The 24,988-nt window shown below is 41.1% G+C and overlaps 1 protein-coding gene across 12 annotated transcripts in view; it reads left to right on the top strand.

Moving 5' to 3' along the window:
• Positions 1-24,988, top strand: part of med12 (mediator complex subunit 12) — a 31,867-nt gene that overhangs the window by 6,514 nt on the left and 365 nt on the right. The window contains exons 9-44 of one of the 12 annotated variants that reach the window (XM_081382641.1): positions 62-161; positions 249-385; positions 635-766; positions 866-992; positions 1,108-1,337; positions 1,423-1,482; positions 2,029-2,205; positions 2,395-2,539; positions 3,465-3,583; positions 4,426-4,569; positions 7,826-7,989; positions 8,099-8,230; positions 8,336-8,563; positions 9,139-9,283; positions 9,763-9,883; positions 11,246-11,356; positions 11,460-11,573; positions 11,853-12,016; positions 13,387-13,566; positions 15,644-15,745; positions 15,840-16,000; positions 16,166-16,327; positions 16,738-16,849; positions 16,931-17,020; positions 17,206-17,315; positions 17,403-17,538; positions 18,282-18,431; positions 18,523-18,879; positions 18,972-19,107; positions 19,210-19,400; positions 21,217-21,297; positions 21,411-21,643; positions 21,902-22,073; positions 23,226-23,453; positions 23,574-23,655; positions 24,655-24,721. In XM_081382641.1, coding sequence (XP_081238767.1) covers positions 62-161; positions 249-385; positions 635-766; positions 866-992; positions 1,108-1,337; positions 1,423-1,482; positions 2,029-2,205; positions 2,395-2,539; positions 3,465-3,583; positions 4,426-4,569; positions 7,826-7,989; positions 8,099-8,230; positions 8,336-8,563; positions 9,139-9,283; positions 9,763-9,883; positions 11,246-11,356; positions 11,460-11,573; positions 11,853-12,016; positions 13,387-13,566; positions 15,644-15,745; positions 15,840-16,000; positions 16,166-16,327; positions 16,738-16,849; positions 16,931-17,020; positions 17,206-17,315; positions 17,403-17,538; positions 18,282-18,431; positions 18,523-18,879; positions 18,972-19,107; positions 19,210-19,400; positions 21,217-21,297; positions 21,411-21,643; positions 21,902-22,073; positions 23,226-23,453; positions 23,574-23,655; positions 24,655-24,659 — 5,238 coding nt within the window. In that variant the 3' untranslated portion in view covers positions 24,660-24,721. Of the gene's footprint in view, positions 1-61; positions 162-248; positions 386-634; positions 767-865; positions 993-1,107; positions 1,338-1,422; positions 1,483-2,028; positions 2,206-2,394; positions 2,540-3,464; positions 3,584-4,425; positions 4,570-7,825; positions 7,990-8,098; positions 8,231-8,335; positions 8,564-9,138; positions 9,284-9,762; positions 9,884-11,245; positions 11,357-11,459; positions 11,574-11,852; positions 12,017-13,386; positions 13,567-15,643; positions 15,746-15,839; positions 16,001-16,165; positions 16,328-16,737; positions 16,850-16,930; positions 17,021-17,205; positions 17,316-17,402; positions 17,539-18,281; positions 18,432-18,522; positions 18,880-18,971; positions 19,108-19,209; positions 19,410-21,216; positions 21,298-21,410; positions 21,644-21,901; positions 22,074-23,222; positions 23,454-23,573; positions 23,656-24,654; positions 24,722-24,988 lie in introns of all 12 variants that reach the window. The other 11 variants (XM_081382651.1, XM_081382650.1, XM_081382642.1 and 8 more) reach the window with 11 other exon arrangements.

The following is a 24,988-nucleotide window of genomic DNA, read 5'->3' as shown; positions in this document are numbered from 1 at the left end:
TCATCTGATCCTCTGGCACTTCATCTAGTGAGTTTGTCTAAAGGAATGTGATGTTTCTCAGGTTCGGGCCAAGGTTCGGGAGATTGAAGAGCAGGTGAAAGAGAGGGGGCAGGCTGTGGAGTTCCGCTGGTCTTTCGACAAATGTCAGGAAACCACAGCAGGTGGGCATGAATGAGCTGTTCAGGATCTCAGTATGGACAGGACTTATTTTATTTTGGTACAGCCTGTTAAATGTATAATCCCGATAGGTTTCACTATTAGCCGGGTCCTGCACACATTGGAGGTTTTGGATAACCACAGCTTTGAGAAGTCTGACTTTAGCAATTCCCTGGACTCGCTGTATAACCGGATCTTTGGCTCGGGTCAGAGCAAAGATGGACACGAGGTAAAGACAACGGTGTTTTCATTTGTTTTTATGTGGTCCCACTGAACAAGCTACACTACAGTTCAAATATTGGGGTCAGTATTGTTACTTTTTTAAGAGAGAGAAATGAATACATTGAGGATGCATTAAAGTGACACCAAATACATTTGTAACGTTACAAAAGATTTCTGTTTCAAATAAATGCTGATCTTTTGAACTGCCTATCCTCAGTTTGATGTTTAACGTCGTGTAATGTGCTGGTAACTGTAGATGAGTCCAGACGACGATGCGGTGGTGACCCTGCTGTGTGAGTGGGCTGTTTCCTGTAAAAGGTCAGGGCCGCACAGAGCCATGGTGGTGGCCAAACTCCTGGAGAAGAGACAGACGGAGATTGAGGCAGAGGTGCTGTTGGGAACCAAAAACACTATTTTACATTATGAAAATAGTTTCATAATGTCCAATGCACAGTTCACATTTGACAGTTTCTGTGTGTGTTTTTAGAGGTGTGGAGAGTCAGAGGTCGTAGATGAGAAAGGCTCTGTGTCATCAGGGTCTCTGTCTACTGCCACACTGCCTGTCTTCCAGGACGTCCTACTGCAGTTCCTGGACACTCAGGCCCCTGTGCTCAGTGAGTCACTATATCAGTGTCCATTGGGATGTTTTTTTAACTTGGTTCCATTTCTGGCTTTAGGGATGGATTCTACTTTTAAATGAATTTAATCTTTGTCTCTGTGTCTGTGAAGCTGAGCCCGGGAACGAGAGCGAGCGAGTGGAGTTCTCTAATCTTGTGCTGCTCTTCTGCGAGCTCATCCGTCATGACGTCTTCTCGCACAACATCTACATGTGCACCCTCATCTCCCGGGGTGACCTGGCCTCCGATTCCCATCTGCCCCGCCCACGTTCCCCCAGCGACGAGCCCTCTGACGAATCGGAGCGCAAAGAGCAGGATGCAGGAAGCAGTGTTAAAATCGAGGCAAGTAGCTTATAAGTCACAGTGTAATATAATTGGTTTTAGAATTTAGTCTTACTATAATGCTTTCATTTGTTTTTGTTTATAGGATACTGGTATGTCAGAGTCGATGGAGATGGATCACAACTCAAGCGCTAACTTTGATGAGGTTGGAGAGAGCGTTTCACAATACATGTCTATTTTATAATAGTGATGGTACCAAAGTCAATTTATTAAATGCATCATTGAGCATGCATAACTCACAAAAGTCAGCTTATTGAAATAACCTGTTGTCCGGGTTTACATGCAAACCAATAACCAGACAATGCAAGTAAACCACATTTACAAGACTTTATTAGCGTGAAACTTGCATCTAATATATTATCCTCTCATGCACTTACAGATGCAGCAATTTTACTGTACCACTTCTTCTGCACGAGATGAAAACACTTTTATAACTTTTATTTTCCGTTCACAATAAAAAATCAATTAGCCGACAGAAAGCAGGTTATTGCATTTACATGCTGGGTGAAATCAGCGCAAGGGCCAAAAATCCGGCTGTGACGATCGGGTTATGCTTAAGCCATTTCTGACCTTACTCCGATAAGAAAAGAAGCGGGTTAACGCGTTTACATGATCACGTGCGTGGTCCGTTTATTAAGCTTAATCAGGTTAAGAACGTGCATGTAAACGCACTCATTGTCTGAACCTTCAGCAGATGTTCTCTCCTCCAATGCACTGTGAGTCGAAGGGAAGCCCTTCCCCGGAGAAATCTGCCCAAGAGCAGGAGAGCAAAAACACTGCCAAGGATAAGGGCATGGACCCGGCCTTCCCCCTGGTTTACGAGCAGCCTCGCCACATACAGTACGCCACCCACTTCCCCATTCCTCAGGTGAGCACACTGAGGATTTATGGGAAATTTTGCTTTGGTAAAAACAAATTGTCCATTTTTGTTTGATCAAATAATTGCCTTGGCGTGTATAAGAGACTTCTTTCAAAAACATAAAAAATCTTACCAACCCCAAACTTCTGAACTGTAGTCCACATGACTAATATTCTAACTAAATTGATTGTTGTCCAGGAGGAGAACGCAAGTCATGAGTGTAACCAGCGTCTGGTGGTTCTCTATGGAGTAGGTAAGCAGCGAGATGAAGCTCGCCACGCCATCAAGAAGATCACCAAAGACATCCTGAAGGTTCTCAACCGCAAGAGTACAGCAGAGACAGGTGTGGCAGTGAACACAACTCAAAGCAACCGTTTAGTTATTAACAGATTTTGATGAGTAACTGTATCAGGGGCTGTTTACACAACACCGTTTTCAACTAAAAACGTAAAACTTTTTATGCGTTTTGGCGGTTCATGTGCACGACAAAGGCATTTTGGGTGCCTGAAAACGGTATTCAAAGTGCAAGTTTTTGAAAACGGTCTCCGTGTAAACAACAAAAACGCTAATCTCTGAAGATGATTGCTGTTGTGTGTAGCACAAATGATTTGTCCCAATCGATCTTGACTGCGATTATGTAGTTTAGCTTCACTTATTGGCTCTGGAGTGACACATTTGGATGTCTGTCTCTCCTCATAGAGACTGTTCTTCATTAATGCTCAATTTCATTAGTCTTTTTTTTTTTTTTTTTACCCTATTTTCCATTCTGCTGTTATTAACAGCCTTTCATTGCACTGAACCTCTAAATATTCATAGCTGTAGCCCCATTTCAATGCTAATAGCAATCATTGACTTATTATATTCAAGCTTAGCTTCTGACTCGGTCAGAAAGAGCAGCCCTGCTTTTGCTTTTACTTTTTAATAGAGGTGTTATTGAACTTCCCATTATTTCCCTCGCAGCAGACTAAGTGTTGCCGTGGTCCTGACATTAAACGGCTCAACCCACAGCTATTACTATTTCAAGCACGGCACAGAACACTGACCCGTCGCGAATAAATCACCCATCCAGCTGCTTTTCGTTTAAAAAAAAACGTTTGACCTCAGTGGTTGACTGATGGATACTTGATGATGCACTTTAAACCTGATAGCAATCTCTGTATTTCATCTTCCTGATATTCTTTTAAGGCTCACAGCCTGTTGATGGCACGTGGTCTCTCTCATGTGTGCTGTGAATTCATTGATTTTTGTCTTTTGTTGTCTTTCCTCAGGAGGTGAGGAAGGCCAGAAGAGGAAGAGGAGTAAACCCGAGGCCTTTCCCACTGCTGAAGACATTTTCTCTAAATTCCAGCACCTCTCACACTTTGACCAGCACCAGGTCACCTCTCAGGTCAGCCCGAATTAAACGAATAAACTACTGTGGGCTGTTTGTTTTTCCCACAGGTTTGTGTCTTAAGCCCAAAATACACTTTGGAATGTGGAAAACAAAGTATGCTTGAGGCTTTAGAGGCATAATTCCATTAAATGGGTACATATTCTACCCTTTTGTAGCACTAATAATGTTTATTTAAGTGTTTTGCACCAAAAGCAGTTTAATTTTCTCTTACTCTAAATGTGTGGCCACTGGTCACAGCAGCAAAATTTTAGTGACATTTCACGGACAAAACAGGTCTATTGTCAATAGCATAGTGCATATAGCAACACTCAAACAGAAGTAGCTTTCAAACCAAGTGCTTTCTGTTGGTCAACGTGGTGAAGTTGTGTGACTAACTTGAACGAGATTGAAATCTGCCGTAGGAAGTTTTTCGCCCTCACACAAAATTCCCAATCTCATGGATGTGTTCTAGAATCGGCTGAAAATATCAAACGTTTGATATCCTCTGAATGGGCTGATTCATAGTCTGAGGCTAAAAGTTCTGTGCCCATCACACACACTGCCCATTATATGCAGACTGACCAGCATCAACTCCTCCAGACTGTATATGCCTTTACTGATTTAAATCATTCTCTGTAAATCATGCCATCTCACTTGCTTTTATGTCCGTTCAGATGTTCAGGCTAGCGCTGTCCGATTAATCAAATTTTAGACTTGCATGAAAAACTTGCTTAATGATTAAACTTGTTAAAGCATTGTGGTAAATGACAATGATTACAATATTGACCACAATAATCTATTATGATGATAATCATTGTCTTAAATTAGGCTATACTGGTGTGTTTGGGATCTCACAGGTGTCCAGGAATGTTCTGGAGCAGATCACCAGCTTTGCCTTAGGGATGTCCTATCACCTCCCACTGGTCCAACACATTCAGTTCATCTTCGACCTCATGGAGTACTCTCTCAATATAAGTGGCCTCATTGACTTTGCCATACAGGTATGAGAGCTGATCCTGTTTGGAATTGTACAGTACCTGATAGGAAACATTACCCCCAAAAAATCAAGTCTCTTTATGCTCAGCAATGTTTGTTAAAATAAAAACAGTAATATTGTGAAATAGTATTACAAATTAAAATAACTTTTTTTTTTCTATTTGAATATATTTTAAAATGTAATTTATTTCAGTGATGTCAAAGCTGAATATTCAGCATCATTTCTCCAGTCTTCAGTGTCACGTGATCCTTCAGAAATCATAATAATATGTTGATTTGCTGCTCAACCGGTGTTTACCAGCCAGAGCAAACTTTTCTGGAAAGTTCGCTTTGGCAAGCTGTTTTGAATCCCAGAAACAAGCTCTGTTTTGGCCTGATTTTGTTTGAGATTACATTAGTTCATTCTTCGATTTTGCTTAAAGGTGCTCTAAGCGATGTTATGTGACGTCACTTCTTGTTGACATTCGAAGTATTGTCAAACAAAACGGAGGCTAGCTCGACCCTCCCTCCTCCCCCTCCCTTCCGTGCTTCCTGAAACAGGCTTTTCCGATGTAAATTCGGGACTTTGCCTGTTCCTTCTCCTTTTCCCTCTTCTTTGCTATTTGTTCACCGGAACGTCATCTCTTTGGTCGTGTGTCGGCTAGGGCTGCACGATACTGGGAAAATATGCGATGTTGTTGAGTATTGCGATAACAATATTTCTTGCAATATAACATTTCCCTAGAGAAATGCTATTTTTATTAAGTTTTTTTTAAAATCATTTATATATGTAATGATCATACTAAAATAAACGGGTAGGCTAATAGATATTCTTCTGATCCTCAGAAGAATATCTCAGTTTTTTCATAAGGAGTTAAACGTTACACATGCAACACTTTTGATTAATGGTTATCTGTGAGACTCTGTTATTGTTACTTGGCATTTCGTTAGCAGTTTTGGTAGATTTGGGCTTACACTTTTTGAAGTCTTCATATAGCTCCCTTAGGTTGCGTTCCAGATGACTGTGGAGATTAGTTTCCTCTCGACGTGGCCAAAAATTTTCGGCACGACTTCGTGACACCATCACTTATGTTGACATATCACGTTTTTTGCGCGTGCAAATTCGTTATTTCAGGCGCGCGGCAAGCGCTCTCAAAATGGAAGCACATTTTTCCAGGCCTGCCTATGCCTATCATCTCAACTTTTCAGAATTCCGCAAGCTCACGCAGGTCATGGTTGCATAGCAACGACAGATGCAAGCGCTTGTGGAAAGAAGATAGCGGCGCGGCCGCACTTTCCATGCGTTTTTAGATGCAATGTGTGAACGGCCCCTTTCACAGTACCTGCATTTATGACACGTCTTCTCTACTGAAGCCAAAATATTGCCATATTTCAGACGTACAGTTCTCTTTAGGCACAGGTTCTTTGCTGTTGTCATTTTCCTCGCTTGTCTCTACTCCCGCCATTAGCTTATTTTCCACTCTCTGCTATGAGCCACAAGGTTCCACTTTGGGCCCGATCTAGCCAATAGCATAATAGCACATACTGGGGAGGCGGGTATAAAGATAGTAAGGCCCCATTTGATTGGTCGAATTTGGATAAACAACCAGCTTGGCACATAAAATAAATGCAATTTATCGCACCTCTCTGTGCTACGGATATCGCATATACTATTATCGCGATAACAATAATTTTTCGATATATTGTGCAGCCCTAGTTAGGGCTGGACCCGAATATTCGAATATTCGTTCGGTGGGTTGGTATTCTATTTGAAAATTTGACATTCGAATATTATTATTATTTTTTTTTTGCACACCTGGGATCCCTCGCGAAACTGTTCTCATTCGCGCTTGAATAAGGCCAGCGACACACTGGTTGCGTGGCGTGAGCGTCTCAGCTGCGTAGCGTGTCTGTTTTTATTTCAGCTCCCATGTTAACAGGTTGGAGTTTGCACACTGTCTGCGTGAGACGCGTGAGACACGCGAGCCACGCGGAAAACGCGTGCATGTTAGAAATAGAACTGACGCCTAAGTGTTCCTGCAATGGGAAAGCTGCGTTGCTTTGACATTGTGGAAAATAGAAACAAAACATATTAGCCTTTTTACCCGTTATTATTATTATCAATCTAAATTAATCTTGTTTTTAATTTAACTTAATTTCGTTTTTCTTTATTTAAATTTCGCTTTTCTTTATTTAAATTTCGTTTTCTCTTTATTTAAATTTTGTTTTTCTTTAGGCCTATTTAAATTTTGGTTTTCTTTAGGCCTATTTAAATTTCGTTTTTCTTTATTTATATTTCGTTTTCTCTTTATTTAAATTTCGTTTTTCTTTAGGCCTATTTAAATTTTGTTTTTCTTTATTTAAATTTTGTTTTTCTTTATTTAAATCTACCCTTTACTTTGTCAGTAATTTGTTAGTCAGAAAAATATTAGACTACCTTAAAAGTATTGCTTAAGTTACCAGGCCTGTGTGTGTGCGTTTTATATCACTAGTGCAGACTGTGTCCGTTCTCAGAGCAAATAAGCCCTGCCAGCGTGAGGCGCAACACTTCCCGCTCGCGCTATTCTGTAGTTTACTAAAAGTTTATTAATTCTGAATGTGTCGCATCTCGCGTGTCTATCTATATTGCACCAAATGCGACACTGCACTCCCTTGTGAAGTCGATTGGATGAACGGTTCTCAAAATAATCAAAATGCAAACGGACATACAGACACACAGAGATTCCTGCCTTTATTAGAGATAAGAATATGTTCAGCACCATCTCTCCGAAGCTTCGAATATTCGATGTTCATTACTACCGAAGCTTTGAAGCTCAAAAAATGGTATTCGGACCAGCCCTAGCCCTAGTGTCGGCCATATCAAAATTCAAGAGAATATAATTCTAACGTTAGTCGTTGTCGTTGTCTAGGTAGGACATCTCTCCTCTAGCTAACTTCCCTCTTCATGCTTCTCTCTCCTCCACTCCCCCCACACACCCCTTCATGTGCATGCGCACTAACACCCCAACCCCCACCCCCAAATCATTCTTTTCGGTTATTGGCTGGAACACTGTTTGTTATGTTTCGTGGTCCAGACTGGGCCAGTTTGTGGGCTGTCAACAGATAGTTGATACTGAAGAGATGTTTGCTATATGTGACAAAAAATGTTTCAGCCTAAAAAACATGTGACATCGCCGCTTAGAGCACCTTTAAAGTATATCAGGGCCTTAAATTCTCTCCCTTTTTTGATTTAATACTGCTTTGTATATTGGTGATTAATCTCATTGTGTGTCGGTCATGTAGCTGCTAAATGAATTGAGTCTGGTGGAAGCAGAACTCCTGCTGAAATCCTCCAACCTGGCAGGCAGTTACACTACAGGTCTCTGTCTGTGTATCGTGGCCGTCCTGCGGAGATATCACTCCTGCCTCATCCTCAACCCTGACCAGACCGCACAGGTCTTTGATGGGTATGTCATATTAATGTCTACTGTGCTCGATGGGACCGTGCAAAAACATCTATTGGAAAGATGTTAAGCTGTTTGGACAGTGATGAATGTATCGTATCGTGCTCGGCAGGCTGCGGATTGTGGTCAAGTCTGGCGTGAATCCTGCAGACTGTTCCTCAGCTGAACGCTGTATCCTGGCCTATCTCTACGACCTCTATACCTCCTGCAGTCACCTAAAGAGCAAATTTGGAGAGATTTTCAGGTGAGAGCAGTGAACTGTGAGTACTTTTAGATATATCTCCATATTCCTGGTGGTTTTGGTGGCATTCCTCTCTAATGGTTTCTGGTTTTGTGTGAATTCCCACAGTGAGTTTTGCTCAAAGGTAAAGAATTCCATCTACTATAACATCGACCCATCAGACTCCAACATGCTGTGGGATCAGATGTTCATGATCGATGCCATCGCTAATCCTACCGCACACAATATCAACCACTCCATGGTGGGAAAGATCCTCAACGACAGCCCAGCTAACCGCTACAGCTTTGTGTGTAACGTGCTCATGGACGTGTGCGTGGACCATCGTGATCCTGAGAGGTTGGCATCTGATTCTGTCGATTATGTTTTGAGCGGGGTTATTATCATAGCTGAAGGGTTAGGGTTACATTTAGATGAAAAACTAAACGGAGATAAGAAATGTTGCCCTGTCAACTAACGGAAATATGTTGAAGTAATAAAATTGAAAATATAAATAAATGAAATCAAAATAAATTAAACACAAATAGTTGTATTAAAAAACAATAAAAGCACATTAAAAAATTGAAAACTAAAAATAAAAGCTGATTCAAAATATACAACTCTGCAAGATACACATATATAATATACACTGACTTTGAGTAATAAACCATTACAGTGCATTTTTTGAGAGAACAGCAGCGTTCATGAAAAATATACAGAGTAACGTATCTCTTTAGGATTGTCTAATTAGTTATCTATTAGTTAATAATTAGATGGCCAAATTAAAATGTGTTGTTGCCATAAAAATGACCAAAGCGATTATTGTAATAATTGGCCCTGAGTCCTTCAGCATGATCCTCCATAAGCGTCTTCAGTAATAGCAGAACAGCTGGCATCTCTACTGTGGTGAGCAAATGTTGTGCGTTTTGTTTCAGGGTGAATGATATCGGTATCCTGTGTGCGGAGCTGACGGCGTACTGTCGCTCTCTCAGTGCTGAGTGGTTGGGAGTACTCAAGGCTCTCTGCTGCTCTTCCAACAACGGCAACTGCGGCTTTAACGATCTACTCTGCAACGTTGACGTGAGTCGCTATATATTTTGCGTAAACCCCTAAAGGTGCAGTCACAGCAAAATTTCAGGCAAAAAAGGAGTGATGAATTAATCCCGGTTCACAGAGAACCAAGCAGCTTTCTGTTTGTCAGTGCGGCAAATTTGCTAGATCAATTTTGAACTTCTTGTAAATTCTGCGTGGAAATATTTCACCCTCACGTGACATTTCTGATTGCTTGGATTCCTATTGAAATGACTGGATTTTGCCTGTGAATACAGTAAATGTCACCGCACCTTAGTATGTTGTCTGCTGTTTATGCATATTTGTGCTATCATTGTAATAGAGAGATGTTGGTCATGTTTTGTGGCATGCCTAATGAAGAACTCAGTTATGAGGTCTGATAGACTTGCTTTGTCAGCTAGATGTGTCTCTGTTGCACATGATGAAATGTCTAGTCGACTAGAATGACTGCTGCTTGGTGAAAATTGCATGTGTTTTCTCTTTGGCAGGTGAGTGATCTTTCTTTCCATGACTCACTGGCGACATTCGTTGCCATCCTGATAGCTCGGCAGTGTTTGTTGCTGGAGGATCTGGTGCGCTGCGTGGCCATCCCCTCCCTCCTGAACGCAGGTACGACTCTCCACAGGCTCCCAGTATCCCACAGCCACCTACCAAACAGACGCTCATTCACTGTACGCGTTTAGTTTTTCACACTTCTATAAGAGAGATGTCAGTACTAACTGCCTGCCTGTTTGATGTCTCCACATTTCACACTGGGAAGCTCTATCTGTAGCGGCACTGCTGTGTGTCCTAGAGCCAGAGAGCCGTTTCCACTGCCCACAGACTCTCTCTCTGTCTGTCTCTGACTGGCTCACTGCACAAGGAGCTATTCAGGGCAGCAGTGAAAGACAGAATGACGCTGGGAACACATTGTCATTGATTTCTTTAGGGTTAATTTAGAGGGATCATTTTCACAAAATTTATTCTAGTGTTGTTGACTCACCCTAATATCATTACAAACCTGTTTGACTTCTTCCGTGATTTTTTTAAAGTATGTGCAGAGTGCTGTTTTTCATAATGGAAACATGGGCTGCTTAACTCCAAAATCGGAATTCATTAAAATAGCCCATAATAAGTTGTGCGCTAAGTTTCAAGTCTACTGAAGCCATGTGATAACTTTGTGAGAATTTAATGGAATTGTTTACCCAAAATTAAAATTTGTCATCATTTACTTATTGTCATTCCAAACCCAGAAGTCTTTCATTCATCTTTGAATCACCAATGAAGGTATTTTCTTAATATTCTTTCATCATTCTTTTGTCCGTCCGTTGAAAGTCTTCGCAACCAAAACTTTGACTTAAAGTAAGAGAAATCCATATAAATCAAGTGGTGCAGATTTAGGGTGTGTTTAGCGTGGTTAGCGATCACACTACATGCGTACCCTGCCCGAGCCCTATCGAACCGTGCTCAAACCCACCTCTTCAAGCGGGCCAGGGCATGGTTCAGCGCAATGACACTAGTCCAACAAACCAGACGTTGAGGGTCAAACGTCCTCGGGAACAGTTTAAATTGCTTGGTGTGAGTTGACCCTTAATTCCAGCTTTTATTCACTTATACACATTGATCAAGACACACACGAAGAGCTCTTCAAATAAGGTTAACGGAAGCTCAGTGTTCATGCTTGATGCACGAGAAGCAGTGAGGTTTGTTCTTTGCGTGTCAAGCAAGCACGTTTGAGCTTCCATTTACCATATTTGATGAGCTCTATGCATCTTCCTTCTATGTGCCTTCTTTTGAGTTCAACAGTGCTGTCATTCAATTTGGAACAACATGAGGGTGAGCAATTCATGACAGGGTGTTTATTTATCCAGCTCGTTTGAGTCACCGGTGGTCTGTCTGTGTGGTGATGTGCAGTATTGATGGGGTCATGTTCTGAGGCTAGTGCCTTTTTATGGAAGACTCTGGTTGTGACATGTTCGTGTTTGTGTGCAGCCTGTAGTGAGCAGGATTCTGAACCTGGAGCCAGACTGACCTGCAGGATCCTGCTTCATCTGTTCAGAACCCCACAGCGCAACCCCTGTCCACAAGACGGCACCAAATCAGGTAACGCAGAACACACACTGCCCCCTACACATCCCACCTGAACAAATCTAGACTTGCTATATTTATATATCCACAAAACTGAGAATTACGTTTCTGTCCACAGACAAATCCACAGTGGGCATCAGATCGTCCTGCGACCGACACTTGCTGGCTGCTTCTCAGAACAGCATTGTGGTGGGGGCCGTGTTTGCCGTGTTAAAGGCCGTTTTCATGCTGGGTGAGATTTTGGGGACCTTTTTGTTGTGCATTCATGTTTTAGCCAATCAAACAGGAAGAATAACATGTCTTAGTGATCATACAGAAGCTTTAACTGTATCCAGTGATCAGAGAGCAAAACAAGAGAACCACGAAAGGCTTGTGTTAAAGGCTTTTGGTAAAGGAAAAGAAAGCCAAAGGAATGGGAGATGGAGCAAATGGGATCCAGCTGGCAGATAGATGTTTATGCATAGAGAACTTCTGGGCGCCTAAAAGTGTGACTTTGTGTTTATTTTTCCAGGAGATGCTGAGCTGAAGGGTTCTGGCTTCTCCCATCCTGCTGGCTTGGACGACATTGGAGAGGATGACATGGGCTCCAAAAAATCTGGAGGACGTAACGTCTCTATTGAAACAGCTAGTCTGGTGGTTTACGCCAAGTATGTGCTGAAGAGCATCTGCCAGCAGGTGATGATTTTAAGAGGATCAGATTCTCATTCATGGAAAGATTTTTAGCTATTATAATCTGTATTATAAAATAACTGGAATGAAGTTGTGAAAATAATTTCTTTGGCAAAGAAAGACATTCTTGAGTGACGTCCTAAACGCTAGCTTAAAAACGAGGATGTAATCTTCAAGAACTTGTGGAAATGCGACTCACTATTCCATGAGTGCCGTTTTCCCGTGCACAATTGCAAATGTGATATTTATTTTATACACCAGTTAAATTAACAATAAGTTAACATTGTGAGTTAAATTTTAGACACAACATTGTCAATATTGTTTATTTTCCCTTTATTTCGCCGACGAGAATTTCAAAATGAAACCGTAGCAGAGTCTCCATGCAACGGACAGCGATTCTTTTTTTTTGGACTAAAATCCACGTTTTGAACGAATCAGTTTAATGATTCAATGAACAATCACTTGCTTCTTTCCCGAATGAATCGTCCGTTTGAACAAATCTGTTGAATGAATGACTGCCTCAACTCACTTGTTAAGACAGAGACTTGCCACAACCTACTGGCGGTTTTAGTTTCATATTAAAAGTACCCTTTAATTCAAAAGTTAAAATTAAAAATAATTTCATATTTCAATATTGAATAAAAACAAAATCAATCTCATAGCATTATGTAATTGTAAACGCAGTGTAAATATATTAATGCCAGTTCTGATGCCGCTTCTGTGTCACCTCTGCACTGCAAGGATGGATTTTGATTTAACTATTTAATTTGACTGGTAACAGTGGTACTGTGTTATTATTCTAATTGAATTTAATTTGAATGTTAGAATTTGGCATAAAAGGTGATGCATCTAATAAGTTTAGAAAGAAATTCCATATATAGGTGAAAATGCCCCTGGAAATCAATTTAAGGTGGCAAATATTGCCCCTTAATAAAAATGTTAATTTCTGTCACTGCTGTGAACTGACCACCGTATAGAATATGAAAAATATGAATATCTTCGTGAGTCAGCTGTCAACAACAGGCCTAAACCAGCCATGGTACCAGCACAAAAACACAATCAGTAAAATATCATCTGATATGAGATATATTTTTGTCATTATTGTGCACCCCTAATGTACGGTATTAATTTTGATTTCTTCAGGTCTTAAAAAGCCTTAAATTTGAAAGTGTGCAGCAACCCTGTATTACTCCAAATTGAGTTTCCGTCACTGTAATGAACGAAGACTCCAAAAGTGATCAAGATTCGGAGCATGCTGCTCATTTCCATTTGTAGACTAGGTGTTTGTTTTTTGTTTTTTTGTAGAAAACAATGAAACACTTTTCTTCATTTAAGAAGTTTGCATTTCATTTGTCTGATTTTGCTCTGTCTTTCAGGAATGGGTCGGCGAGCGGTGTCTGAAGTCTCTGTCGGAGGACAGCAGTGCACTGCAGGATCCAGTGCTGGGGAACATCCAGGCTCAGCGGTTACTGCAGCTCATCTGTTACCCACACAGGCAGCTGGACAGCGAGGAGGGCGAGAATCCTCAGAGACAGCGCATCAAACGCATCCTGCAGGTCACACGCTCTCACATGACCCCATGATAACATCTGTTCCGGAGCGGACTGAGCTTTTTGTAGTAGTATAGAGTGAATTTTTAGATATTCCCAACTCTATGTTGGGGTTAACGTCTAAACCATTCATTTAAATATTACTTTAATCGGGAAACACTGCGTTATATAAATATTTAATGCCCCAAAAAGTGTTTTTACATTTAATAACATAAAAGTTCTCTAACTTTGTGTTTTGCGCTGTTGCTTTGGCAAAGTGTATCTGTCAATCGAATTAAAATCTAAATTGCGAAATGTACTCACAAAAATCACAAAAGGCTGCAATTGAATTGAATAAGTAGGCTCAGTTTGCAGTAAATTAAGCAAACTCCATCTCTGCATGAGCTGTGATTTAAAAAATGCTTATGGGAATGCAATGTGCACCAGGGTCACTTTATTTTTTACAGTTGCATAAACATTTTGTGGACGGATGTTTACAGCGTTTCACTGGATTTGTATTAGGGCTGCACGATTAATCGCAATTAACCTGAAATCGCGCTTAAAGCAGCACTAGGTAAGAATTCCGTTTTGGTCAAACAACGACCCCTAGAGTCGCTGTGGACTACTTGTATTTAACGTTACTGTCGTAAATACCACTCACGCAGAGCAGTCTCTTCACTCACGGCCTGATCCCCTTCCCCCTGTATACCCGGTCCCTGTTCAGTCGGATGGAAGCTGTAACGAGTGGAAATAAGGTGTGGCCCCTTTAAGAGCTGCGCGCGCCCTGTTTAACTTTCGCAGTCTGTATCGTATGTGCGCCTCGTAACCGGGTTGTTTCTGTTTGATGCTCATTCGATTGGGGAATAAACATAACGCGTTACAAATCGTCGGACATCGAACAAGCACAGCTAGCCTCCGAAGATGTCTACTAATCCATCAACAAGAACGCCAGGTGCTTTTTAGATCACACTAACGAGTGAAAGCTTGTCCGAGTGATATACAATATAAGCAATATAACGTTACTTACAAGTCCAACAGCATGTGAGGACGTGTTGAGGGAAGTGAGGTAGCCTATGCCGTAAAGCAGTCGAATTTTGTAGTTCTTTTTGTTACTACCCGAAACCCGAAGTTTAAAAGTACGATTAAAAACGATACAGACCCCGTCAAGGCTATGGCAGACGTGTCATTCAACCTATTGTAAGTGGATGTACCATCACAAGAGTCTTGGAAACATATTATGAAGGTTGAAAAGTTACCTAGTGCTGCTTTAAACTGATTTGGCTTAGTGCGATTTATGGGAGAAAAAAAAATTATGTGCAGCTTGTCAGTGATGTACAGCTCTGTGATCAGTAGTAAATGCTGCTCCATGTTTGAGTCGCTTATAACGTGCATTTGAAAAAGCAACACGCGTCAAACATCCCTCCAAACATGAGAAGCATTTATGAACCTCTTGTCCAACAAAAGTCAATATTCAATAACATGTTTTTACTCCAAACTAATAAAATGAATGAATATACTTACAGTGAAATATACATTTTTACAGTGTGATTGAATATCAATAGTAATAAATTCCTGTACAGAACTTTCTAGATGCTCTTTAGATAGTCTGGAATCCCACCATAGAATCCTGTGGGAAACACTGTAATATGCCATGTTTCTACACATTTTTAAGGAGTGTTCTGAAAACAGTACTTGTTTTTGCTATTCCATTAGGTGATGATGTAGGTGCAGAAAATACACACATCAGCTTTAAAACCCAGCAGACCAGGTCTGCATGCATGAAGACAAACCACGTGTTTTGGTGTTTCAGACACCAGGCTGCTCTGTTCTGTTCTGTTCTGGCTGTCAGCAATGCAAGAGCAGCAGAGAGTGACCAGACAGTCATTTCCCCAGGCTTAATTATTTATTTCACCCCCTTTAGCCTTTAAGCCATTAATGATTTGTGTGGGTCTCACAGCAGCTCATTATTCTGGATTGGTTTTCATCTTCATAGACTGTGAAGACAGGGGCCCGTCGCAATTAATATCCAGCTGGGCTCTTAAGCTCTGCTTTGATTCCTTTTAAATGCATTCTTTCCATATTCCGTCTGTTTTTCTGCTTACAGAACATGGACCAGTGGACCATGAGGCAGTCGTCTCTCGAGCTACAGCTCATGATCAAGCAATGCTCGCCTAATTCAAACTCAACTAATGTAAGCTCAACTAATGTAAGTGCTTGCCGAGTTCAACTCTGCTTGATGATTTCCAGTCCTTTCTTTAAGGTTCATAATTTCCTGGTACATCTGAACCAACTCTTTACAGGAGCTGTATGCTCTTCAGGAAAATATAGCCAAGGCCACCATAGAAGTTTTCCAGAAGTCTGCTGAGATGAACTCTAGTAATCCCACCTGGAATGGCTCCGCAGTCTCTGGCGGCTCCGTCTCCAATAGCAACAGTGCCAGCAAACTGAAACCTGTGCTCAGGTGGGTGACCCCAACCGTTGCTTTCTGCCTGTGGTCATATTTACGTTCAGTTTGATGTAGTCGCTTCTTGCTTTCAAACCACATAAATCGATGTCTAATCTGGGAAAAGAGATTTCTCAAAGAGTGTTTTTCAAATATTGCTGTTACCGTTTGTGTTTGGTTCAGTTCCTCCGAGCGTTCGGGTGTCTGGTTAGTGGCCCCTCTGATTGGTAAGCTGCACACCTCAGTGCAGGGTCACGTGCTGAAGGCCGCAGGTGAAGAGCTGGAGAAGGGACAGCACCTGGGACCCTCCTCGCGAAAAGAAAGAGATCGGCAGAAACAAAAGAGGTACTAAACTTTTAGCACGGACTTCAAAGCTGCTTAAAAAGTTAAAACATAAAAAAGTTTTATTCTGCTTGAATAAAAAGTTCAAAAGAACATGATAATTTTTCATATAGAAATATTTTGTAACATTTATAATGTCTTTACTGTCTCTTTTGACTAATTTAATGCGTGCTCGCTGAACAAAGTATTAATTTCTTTTAACCTCCCCCCCCCAAGCTTTGATAGCACCACATAACAAATGAATTAATCATAGGTTTACACTCATTAAAAATGCTCTTTCACTCTATATTTGTGTCTGCTATTTGTTTTGTTCTTGGAGTCTTGGCATGTTCAGTTTATCATGATAATAAACATGTATAATTAACAAGTTAACAAGGATCACCATTTTGTTCATGTTTTCTGTTCTCTTTCAGTATGTCTCTCTTGAGCCAGCAGCCGTTCCTATCTCTGGTGCTGACGTGTCTCAAGGGACAAGATGAGCAGAGAGAGGGTCTCCTGACTTCCCTCTACAGCCAAGTCCAGCAGGTACCTCATCAACTCCACCCCTCAAAAGCACTGCGAGTGCTCCACGTCTCTTTGGACTGATACAATGTATTCCTCCATCAGATTGTGACTAACTGGCGTGAGGACCAGTACCAGGACGACTGCAAAGCCAAGCAGATGATGCACGAGGCCTTGAAGCTGAGACTCAATCTGGTGTGCAACTGTTATCTCTTTCTCTCATACATCATCTGCTTTTAAGCTGACAAAACAAGTACAATCTCTGTGTTGATCTTCTTCTCGTCAATGGCATTTCCGTGTATTGTGTGCCTGAGGTTAAAAGACAAATGAATGTCAAGATCTGGTTAAACTGCACTGAACTCACTTGTCACGTGGTCTAGGTGGGCGGGATGTTTGATACGGTACAGCGTAGCACACAGCAGACGACAGAGTGGGCGGTGCTTCTGCTGGACATCATCAGCAGTGGTACAGTGGACATGCAGTCAAACAAGTGAGATCTGACACCCCTCGTTCACTGCCACTGATCGTATTTGCTAATACCACCTGATTTGAAAAGATGTTTGCTCTTTTCCATTAGTGAGCTCTTCACTACGGTGTTAGACATGCTGAGCGTGTTGATTAACGGCACTTTGGCGGCTGACATGTCCAGCATCTCTCAGGGCAGCATGGAGGAGAACAAGAGGGCCTACATGAACCTGGTCAAGAAGCTCAGGGTAAGACGAATTAAAAAACAGTCATAGTGTTTCATAAGCATCACTATTATTATACCTTTCTTTTGACTTTGGATTGATTCTAAAGCCATGAACCCAAAGTATTAACATGAACAATACCTCAGAAACATGCAGCATGAGGAGAGGAGCATGCTACTGCTTACTTCTGAGTGATCACTCATTTTCTGACTTGGCTCAAAATAGCAGAAACTACACTACCATACTTGTATTCAGTAAGGACACAATAAATTGATCAAAAGTCATTTATAATGTTACAAATGATTCTGTTTTAAATAAATGTTTTCTTTCAAACTCCATTCATTAAAGAATGCTACCTTTCATCAACAGTGATGATAATCAGAAATGTTTCTTGAGCATCAAATCAGCATATTAGAATGATATCTGAAGGATCATGTGACACTGCAGACTGGAGTAATGATGCTGAAAATTCAGCTTTGCATCACAGGAATAAATTCAAATAAAGTGGTTATATTGTGAAATATGACTATTTAAAATAACCTTTTTTATTGTATTTTTGATCAAATAAATGCAGCCTTGTTGAGCATATAAGAATGCTCTTTCAAAAACAGAGAAAAAAAGTCTTTCTGACTCAAAGTTTTGAAAAGTAGTTAACTAAAAAAAAACCTCAGAACAGCTTGGCAACTGTAATGAGCAACATCAGTTTTGCAAGCGTCACTCACTTTTTCTTCCGCAAATGTAAGACTCCAGTTTGTTTTGTCCTGCAGAAAGAACTCGGTGACCGTCAGTCCGAGAGCTTGGAGAAAGTGCGTCAGTTGCTGCCTCTACCCAAGCAGACACGTGATGTCATCACCTGTGAGCCCCAGGGATCGCTCATCGACACCAAGGGCAACAAAATTGCTGGATTTGAAAAAGAGGTGAGTAGCAAGCCTCTTTGGTGTTGTAGTGCCGCTCAGCTGCTGGCCATTCAGTTACCTTTGCATTCGTTTTGTGACCTCTCGCACACAGGGTCTTCAGGTGTCGACTAAGCAGAAGATTTCTCCATGGGACGTGTTTGAGGGGCTGAAGCACTCCGCTCCGCTCTCTTGGGGCTGGTTCGGAACCGTGAGGGTCGATCGCAAAGTCACAAAGTTTGAGGAGCAGCAGCGGCTCCTGCTTTACCACACCCACATAAAGCCCAAACAACGCAGTTACTATCTGGCACCCCTCAACCTGCCCCAAGAGGAGGAGGAGCCGCCTACACCTGTGGCTCCTGAGCCGGACAAGAAGGTGGAAACAGGGAAGCAGGAGAAGAGCGTCAACAGTGTCGCGCCTGACAATAAGAAGAAGAAGAAAAAGAAACAGACATCCGCAAATAAACAAGAGGTACAAAGAATATGTATGTTAATGTATATTGAAAAGCTATAAAGAGAAATCAAGATGGAAATCAAGATGTTTGATTGGTTCCTGTGGTCTAGGACTACAAGCCGCACAACCCAGGAGTCATGCAGTACACGCCACCCATGGACATGGGCATGGGCCAATCGAACATGACTTTTCCGATGGGCTACCGGCCTCAAATGATGTATGCCCAAAACCAACCTCTTCCACCAGGTCAGTACATATCCCAGCATGCCTAAACATCTCAAACACATTACATGGACATCATCTACTTTCTTTTATGCTTTTATCGTCTTCCACATTTTCCCCCTTAAGGAGGCCCCGGTTTGGAGCCCCCTTTCCGTCCCAGGACTCCTATGACCAAAATTCCTCCACGTCCCTACACTATGGCTAATATGCAGGCTGCTGGCATGGCCAACATGATGGGAATGGACAAGCAGTACCAGTTGACCTATAAACCCCCACCCAGCATGCCTCAGGGGCAGATTCTCCGTCATCAGCTACAGGTCAGACTGGTGAGTCTGGTTTTACTAATCAAGACCCCAGACCAAAAACACACGGTTTCCTTGTATTTTGTATGATTGTTTCATCTAGGGCTGGAACAACGCATCAACGCAATCGATTATGTCTGTTACATAAATTAGTTGATTTGCCTGGAATGCGTCGATTCGTTGCGCTATTTATGTTCCCCAATGATGGTGGCTCCCAGGCATGCTGAAAATCAGCTGAAAAATATCTGGCCCAATTTGAAGTGTGGGAATAAAACCGAATAAAATAGTGCTCTGCACACTATTTTTGTAAAACCGAAATTGTAAAACTGTTGTAAAACCGAAATGGCAGCACAATTTCTATGCAGGAGCATCTGCACCGGTCAACCGGCCATAAATTAAAATTTTAACATAATTTAAACTAAATTTAAACATTTTTTTGTTTCATTTTGGCTAATCTATATTCCTGACTTGCACAAAAACTGCATTACAATAATTTCCCGAAATGTAATTTGTGTGAAAATATTTACGAAATCTGTAAACAGGACATTAACACAGGCCAGAGATGGGACACGCTGAAGACAGACGCAAAGAGCAGCAAGCTCACTGTTAATGATGCTTGAAATATAGGAAGAAAAAAATATATAGTGAATTGAGGGTGGTGGTATATATGGATGTATCTCTGAAGGGAACTGACTGTTTCCTTTTCCTCTTCCCTCCGCATAAAGTAGTGTTTATAAGCGCAGCTGCTTTGTTTATAGCGGTACCCAAAGAACACTTCTTTTCCATAAGCGCCACCTGCTTTCAGAGGGTTTGCTTTTTCATTCAGTCCGTCTGCTATTTTTATCTTTGTTTGGATCGTGATTTCGAATGCAGTGTTTGCCTCTAATTTCACATGGCTACAGATGTTTTTTTTAAGGCCAGTTTGGCCTGTTATAGAGCAAATTAACATCAAATACATTTGCTTGAAAAAATACAAATAAAATCGGCAACCGGTATTGGAATTGGCCAATTTGCTTGTAAAGAAAATCAGATTCGGCCATAAAATCATGATCGATGCATCACTACCGTTTTCATTTCTCTATAGAATGTGGTGTTTTTAAATAAATAAATCTTTATATAAATTGTAGTTGTAGTAAAAGTTCATACATTGGTTAATTTACCAATAAATATTAACCATAACTAAGCTAAGGATTAGTCGACTATTTAGAAAATAAACAATAGCTTAACCAGGGATAGATTAATCGAAAGAACAACAAAAAGTCAATGGGTCAATTCATAAACTTTTTTTTTTTTTTTTTTTTAACTAGGTGTCCTGTAATATCAGAGACATTGGGCTCTTTCGACTTGACCACTATTTCCGGGTCCAAACACTCCTTCAGATCCCAAAGCAAACATCAAACGGTGTTAATGCTAATATACACTCACAGTGTGCTGTTCAACTAGCGAAAAATCATAATCTAACCTTTATCTCCATAGCTAAAACTCGGTTGGCCAGACAGTGACTGATCTTTTCTGAATCATTAAAATACTGGTGGCTGGTACACGGTGAACCTTAGTCTCGCGTAGCCAGACCTTCAGACTGACGGCAGAGACTACAGTGAGCCTAGAGACTCTAGTGTCCACCATGAGCACTTGAAACGGAGTAGAGGCTTGGACCAGGAGACAGTACTGTTGGAAAGTTGATATGTCACGACTTGACAAACACCTAGTGATCTAGAAACACCACTCGACTGCAAGAACTGTCTAGTTTTTGTCTTCTAGTGATTGTGAATGTTAAATTCAGAATAATTGGAAAGGAGAGGCATGTATCCTTGTTTGTTGGTCTTTTCAGGGGAATCATAATCATTTAATCGGACAGCAGATTAGACAAGTGGCACCTAATCAACAGTATCCACCAATGCAGCCGACTCAGGCAAGTTCTTGTGCTTTTACAGACACTTGGCACATCTGCAGTGTTGATTGACTGTTCAACATTCACTGAAACCCAGAGATAACAACCTAGTAATGTCACGTTTCTCTCTCTAGAACATGTCCCATGGCTACACCCCCTACGGCTCACACATGGGGATTCAGCCACACCCCTCTCAGGCCGCTGGGATAGTTCCTTCCTCGTACGGTAACCCGGGCTTCCAGGGAGGACATCCTGGCACCAACCCAGGCATGGTGGATTCTCTTAGGCCAATGCAGCAGAGGCCGAGCGGCTATGTGCATCAGCAGGCTCCCGGGACATACGGACACACAATGCAGAACACACAAAGGTCAGTCACAGACCTCTTTAAAATTCTTAGCATCTCATACATTTTCAGTACTGCTGAACTTCAGTAACATTATACCGCAAAAGCCTAATTTGAAGCAGTGTAAAACAAATCATCTTAACTTTCACCAAAGATTCAAATCGCTGTATTGGCAATATGAAAATCTTTACATTGCCTATACAATAAAAATAAATACATAAATTATTAAAAATAATATTGAAGAAAAAACAGAACTTAACTAACTTTCACCATCCGTCTCAGATTCTCCCATCAGTCCATGCAGCAGGCGCCTATGATGCACGGCCTGGCTCCAGGTCACCTGGGACCGCAGGGGATGCACCCCAACATGAGGCCTAATCAGATGATGGACCAGCAGCAGCAGCAAGCTCAGCAGCAACAACAGCAGCTGATAAGACAGCATCCAGCTCTCCGAGTGCGTACATGCACACACACACACACACACACCCAAAGTCGATCACATTGCATTGTGGGATACAGTATGTTTGGGTGTATTCTGCTCATATCAGGCTATTCTGCGCAACAAGAGAAAACATAATGCAGGGATTGACATTTAATGCTTGTCTGGGACAAGTGGATTATTTGAAGGGACAAGTAAAAGAGAATTTCACTTGGCCGACCGGACAAGTAGCCTGATTAAACACCAATAACAAAAAAAAAACTAGGGAAACACTAAAACGACATTTATCAAATCCATTTATTACATTTATTTAAGTTGTGATCAATAGTAGATTATAAAAAAAAACAAGGTTGCGCTGTTGAGGCTTGCACAGCCTCTCGAGGAGAAATTAAACAAATGAGTGCATCTCACACACACAAAAAATAAATCAGTTAACATACATATGACATACTGCTTTTTTTTTAACATATGATAGTTAAGCAACCTCACATGACGAGTGATGTTTTCCTGAAAACCATCACGATTGAAAATGTGACATTAATTTCATACAACAGTTCAATAAACAGTTAAAATTAAGTCATTTACATTTTAGATGCAATATTGAGTGTTTTTGTTCTGTTTCAGCAGCGAAAATAGTTCCAAACAAAGATCACAGCAGAACCATTGCGCATCTCACAGCAACACTCAGCCATGTTTTCATTACTGAACGATTCAGCGTTTTTGAAAGAATCGGTTGAGTCAAAGATTCTCATTCTTAAATGAATCAGTCGTTTGAACCAATCACTTGCTCATTAAGACGGTCGCCTGCCTACTGGTGATTTAGCATTGTTTAAAATGATCATTCTCTCCAACGTTTCCTATTTGTATATTTAAAACAATCTCATAACATTATTTAATCCAATTGTAATTTTTCAATGTAAATTATTTAATTTGATCAGCCCTACCTAAGGTAACAGCCCTATAGTGTCTTAGTATTCTAAATATAATAAATTATATTTATAACTAAAAATAAATAAATTATGGACAAGCAACTTTTTTACTCAATGGGCAAGCACATGAAAAGGCTTAATGTCGAGCCCTGCATAATGCATGCATGCTGGCTTTCTAGTGACTACACTGATTCACTGGTAATGTCGTGGTATTTGTGTGTTTGTGTCTTCACAGCAGCAGGTGCAGCAGCAGCAGCAGGTTCAACAACAAGTGCAACAACAAGTGCAGCAGCAACAGCAGGTTCAGCAGCAGCAACAACAGCAGCAGCAGCAGGTCCAGCAGCAGCAACAGGTTCAGCAGCAGCAGGTTCAACAACAGCAGCAGCAGCAGCAGCAGCAGCAGGCATCAGCCCAGCCTCCCGCTCAGGCCCTGGGCATGCAGCCTCTGCCCCCGCAGCAGCCCATGGTGAGACCTGGAACCACAAAAAGCTCATTATAAAGCTGTTCTAGCAGCCTCTTGTGGCTTATTGGTTTACGTTTGTGGATTTTTAGACCTGTAATTCTGTCTCATTTGATTTGGTCTCAGTTCCCACGGCAAGGCATGCAGCAGACCCAGCAGCAGCAGCAGACTGCAGCGCTGGTCCGACAGCTCCAGCAGCAGCTCTCAAGTATGCTTCAGTCTTTACAAACATTCATACGTTTGCTGCATATACACTGCCTTCATAAAAGCAGGATATTGGACAATATCAACATAAATACAGGTCACCTCTTGCTATAAATGCATGTAAATAACTAGCAATATAGTCACGGCACAGTCAGACACCCCTTTGGGAATAAAAAAAATATATCACACTTATACCTTTAACTGTTTAACTGCCAGTTAAGGTTATTGCAAAACAGACAGATGAGAACACAGTACAGTTTTGACGTCAACGCTTTTTAGCGTATACGTACAGCTTTTCAAAGTGTACTCCATTTGTTAGCACGCACAGTCGACATGTGCGCACTAGAAAGTTTCGGCCTTGTCAAGTGTCTGCGTTTTTTATCTCCAGAAGTTAAGCAGTTTTAAAAATGGGTCTCGTTCACTAATAATTTTGTGGAATAAATTTCAGATTTTTACAAAAAAAATTCATGTAAACGTGTAAAATTTCGTCTGAACTCACAACACAACGCTCGAGTTGAATTTGAGTATTTTTGAGTATTCTAAACGAGCGACCACGTGCCCAAGGTTAGTTAACTGTTAGTTAACAGATCCTCAAAACTAGTTCAAACACAAACCATTTCATTAGCCAGATCTATATAGGCGTATCTGCGTCTTATACAGAGAAACCTCACAGTTCAAGCTATAATGCAGTATTTCTTTCTTTTATTGTATTTAAGATGATGTATCTATGTATGCAATTTTATCTTAACACGACTATAAGGCGCCCAGAGTAAGTGATTTTTGTGTATGTGTGTATTTTTCTGTTGAAAGGGTTTTGGTGAATCATGTATTGTTTGTGAAAACATTCGTACACAGATTTCATGCACTCATTTGTGAGTATGCATGCTTAGTGAATGAGACCATTGTCTTTGTTCTCGTTTAAGTGCTCGTCAACATGGCCGTCTATTGTTATTGTGGTCTCCCACAGATTGTTGTTGTTGTTCAGTGTTGTTTTGTTTTTTAGTGTAAGACATTGGGCTGGGCCATTGTTGCCACCTGGTGGACCAACCGATTGTCCAAAAAAAAAACAGGTGCATGCGCCAGCTGAGCAACTGTGCTGATTACGAAATTGAATTCAGGCAAACTGTATGCATACCCTAGTGTACGTGTGAAAAATGGAGTATACTTTGGGCTTTAAGAGATGCTTTTGAACATTAGTATTTACTTTAATATGTTCTAAATTCATACATTTTCTATTTTATCCTTAGTGCTGTTCCTTATAATGCAAAGAATTCACACAAATCAATGTAAACACATACTATTGTATTCATTTTCTGTACTAAAAATTATTATTATTT

This window comes from Scardinius erythrophthalmus, assembly GCF_964197995.2.
Source record: "Scardinius erythrophthalmus genome assembly, chromosome: 13".
NCBI classification, from domain to species: Eukaryota; Metazoa; Chordata; class Actinopteri; order Cypriniformes; family Leuciscidae; genus Scardinius; species Scardinius erythrophthalmus.
Note: the sequence above shows the minus strand (reverse complement) of the source record. Positions and strands in the feature narration are given on the sequence as shown.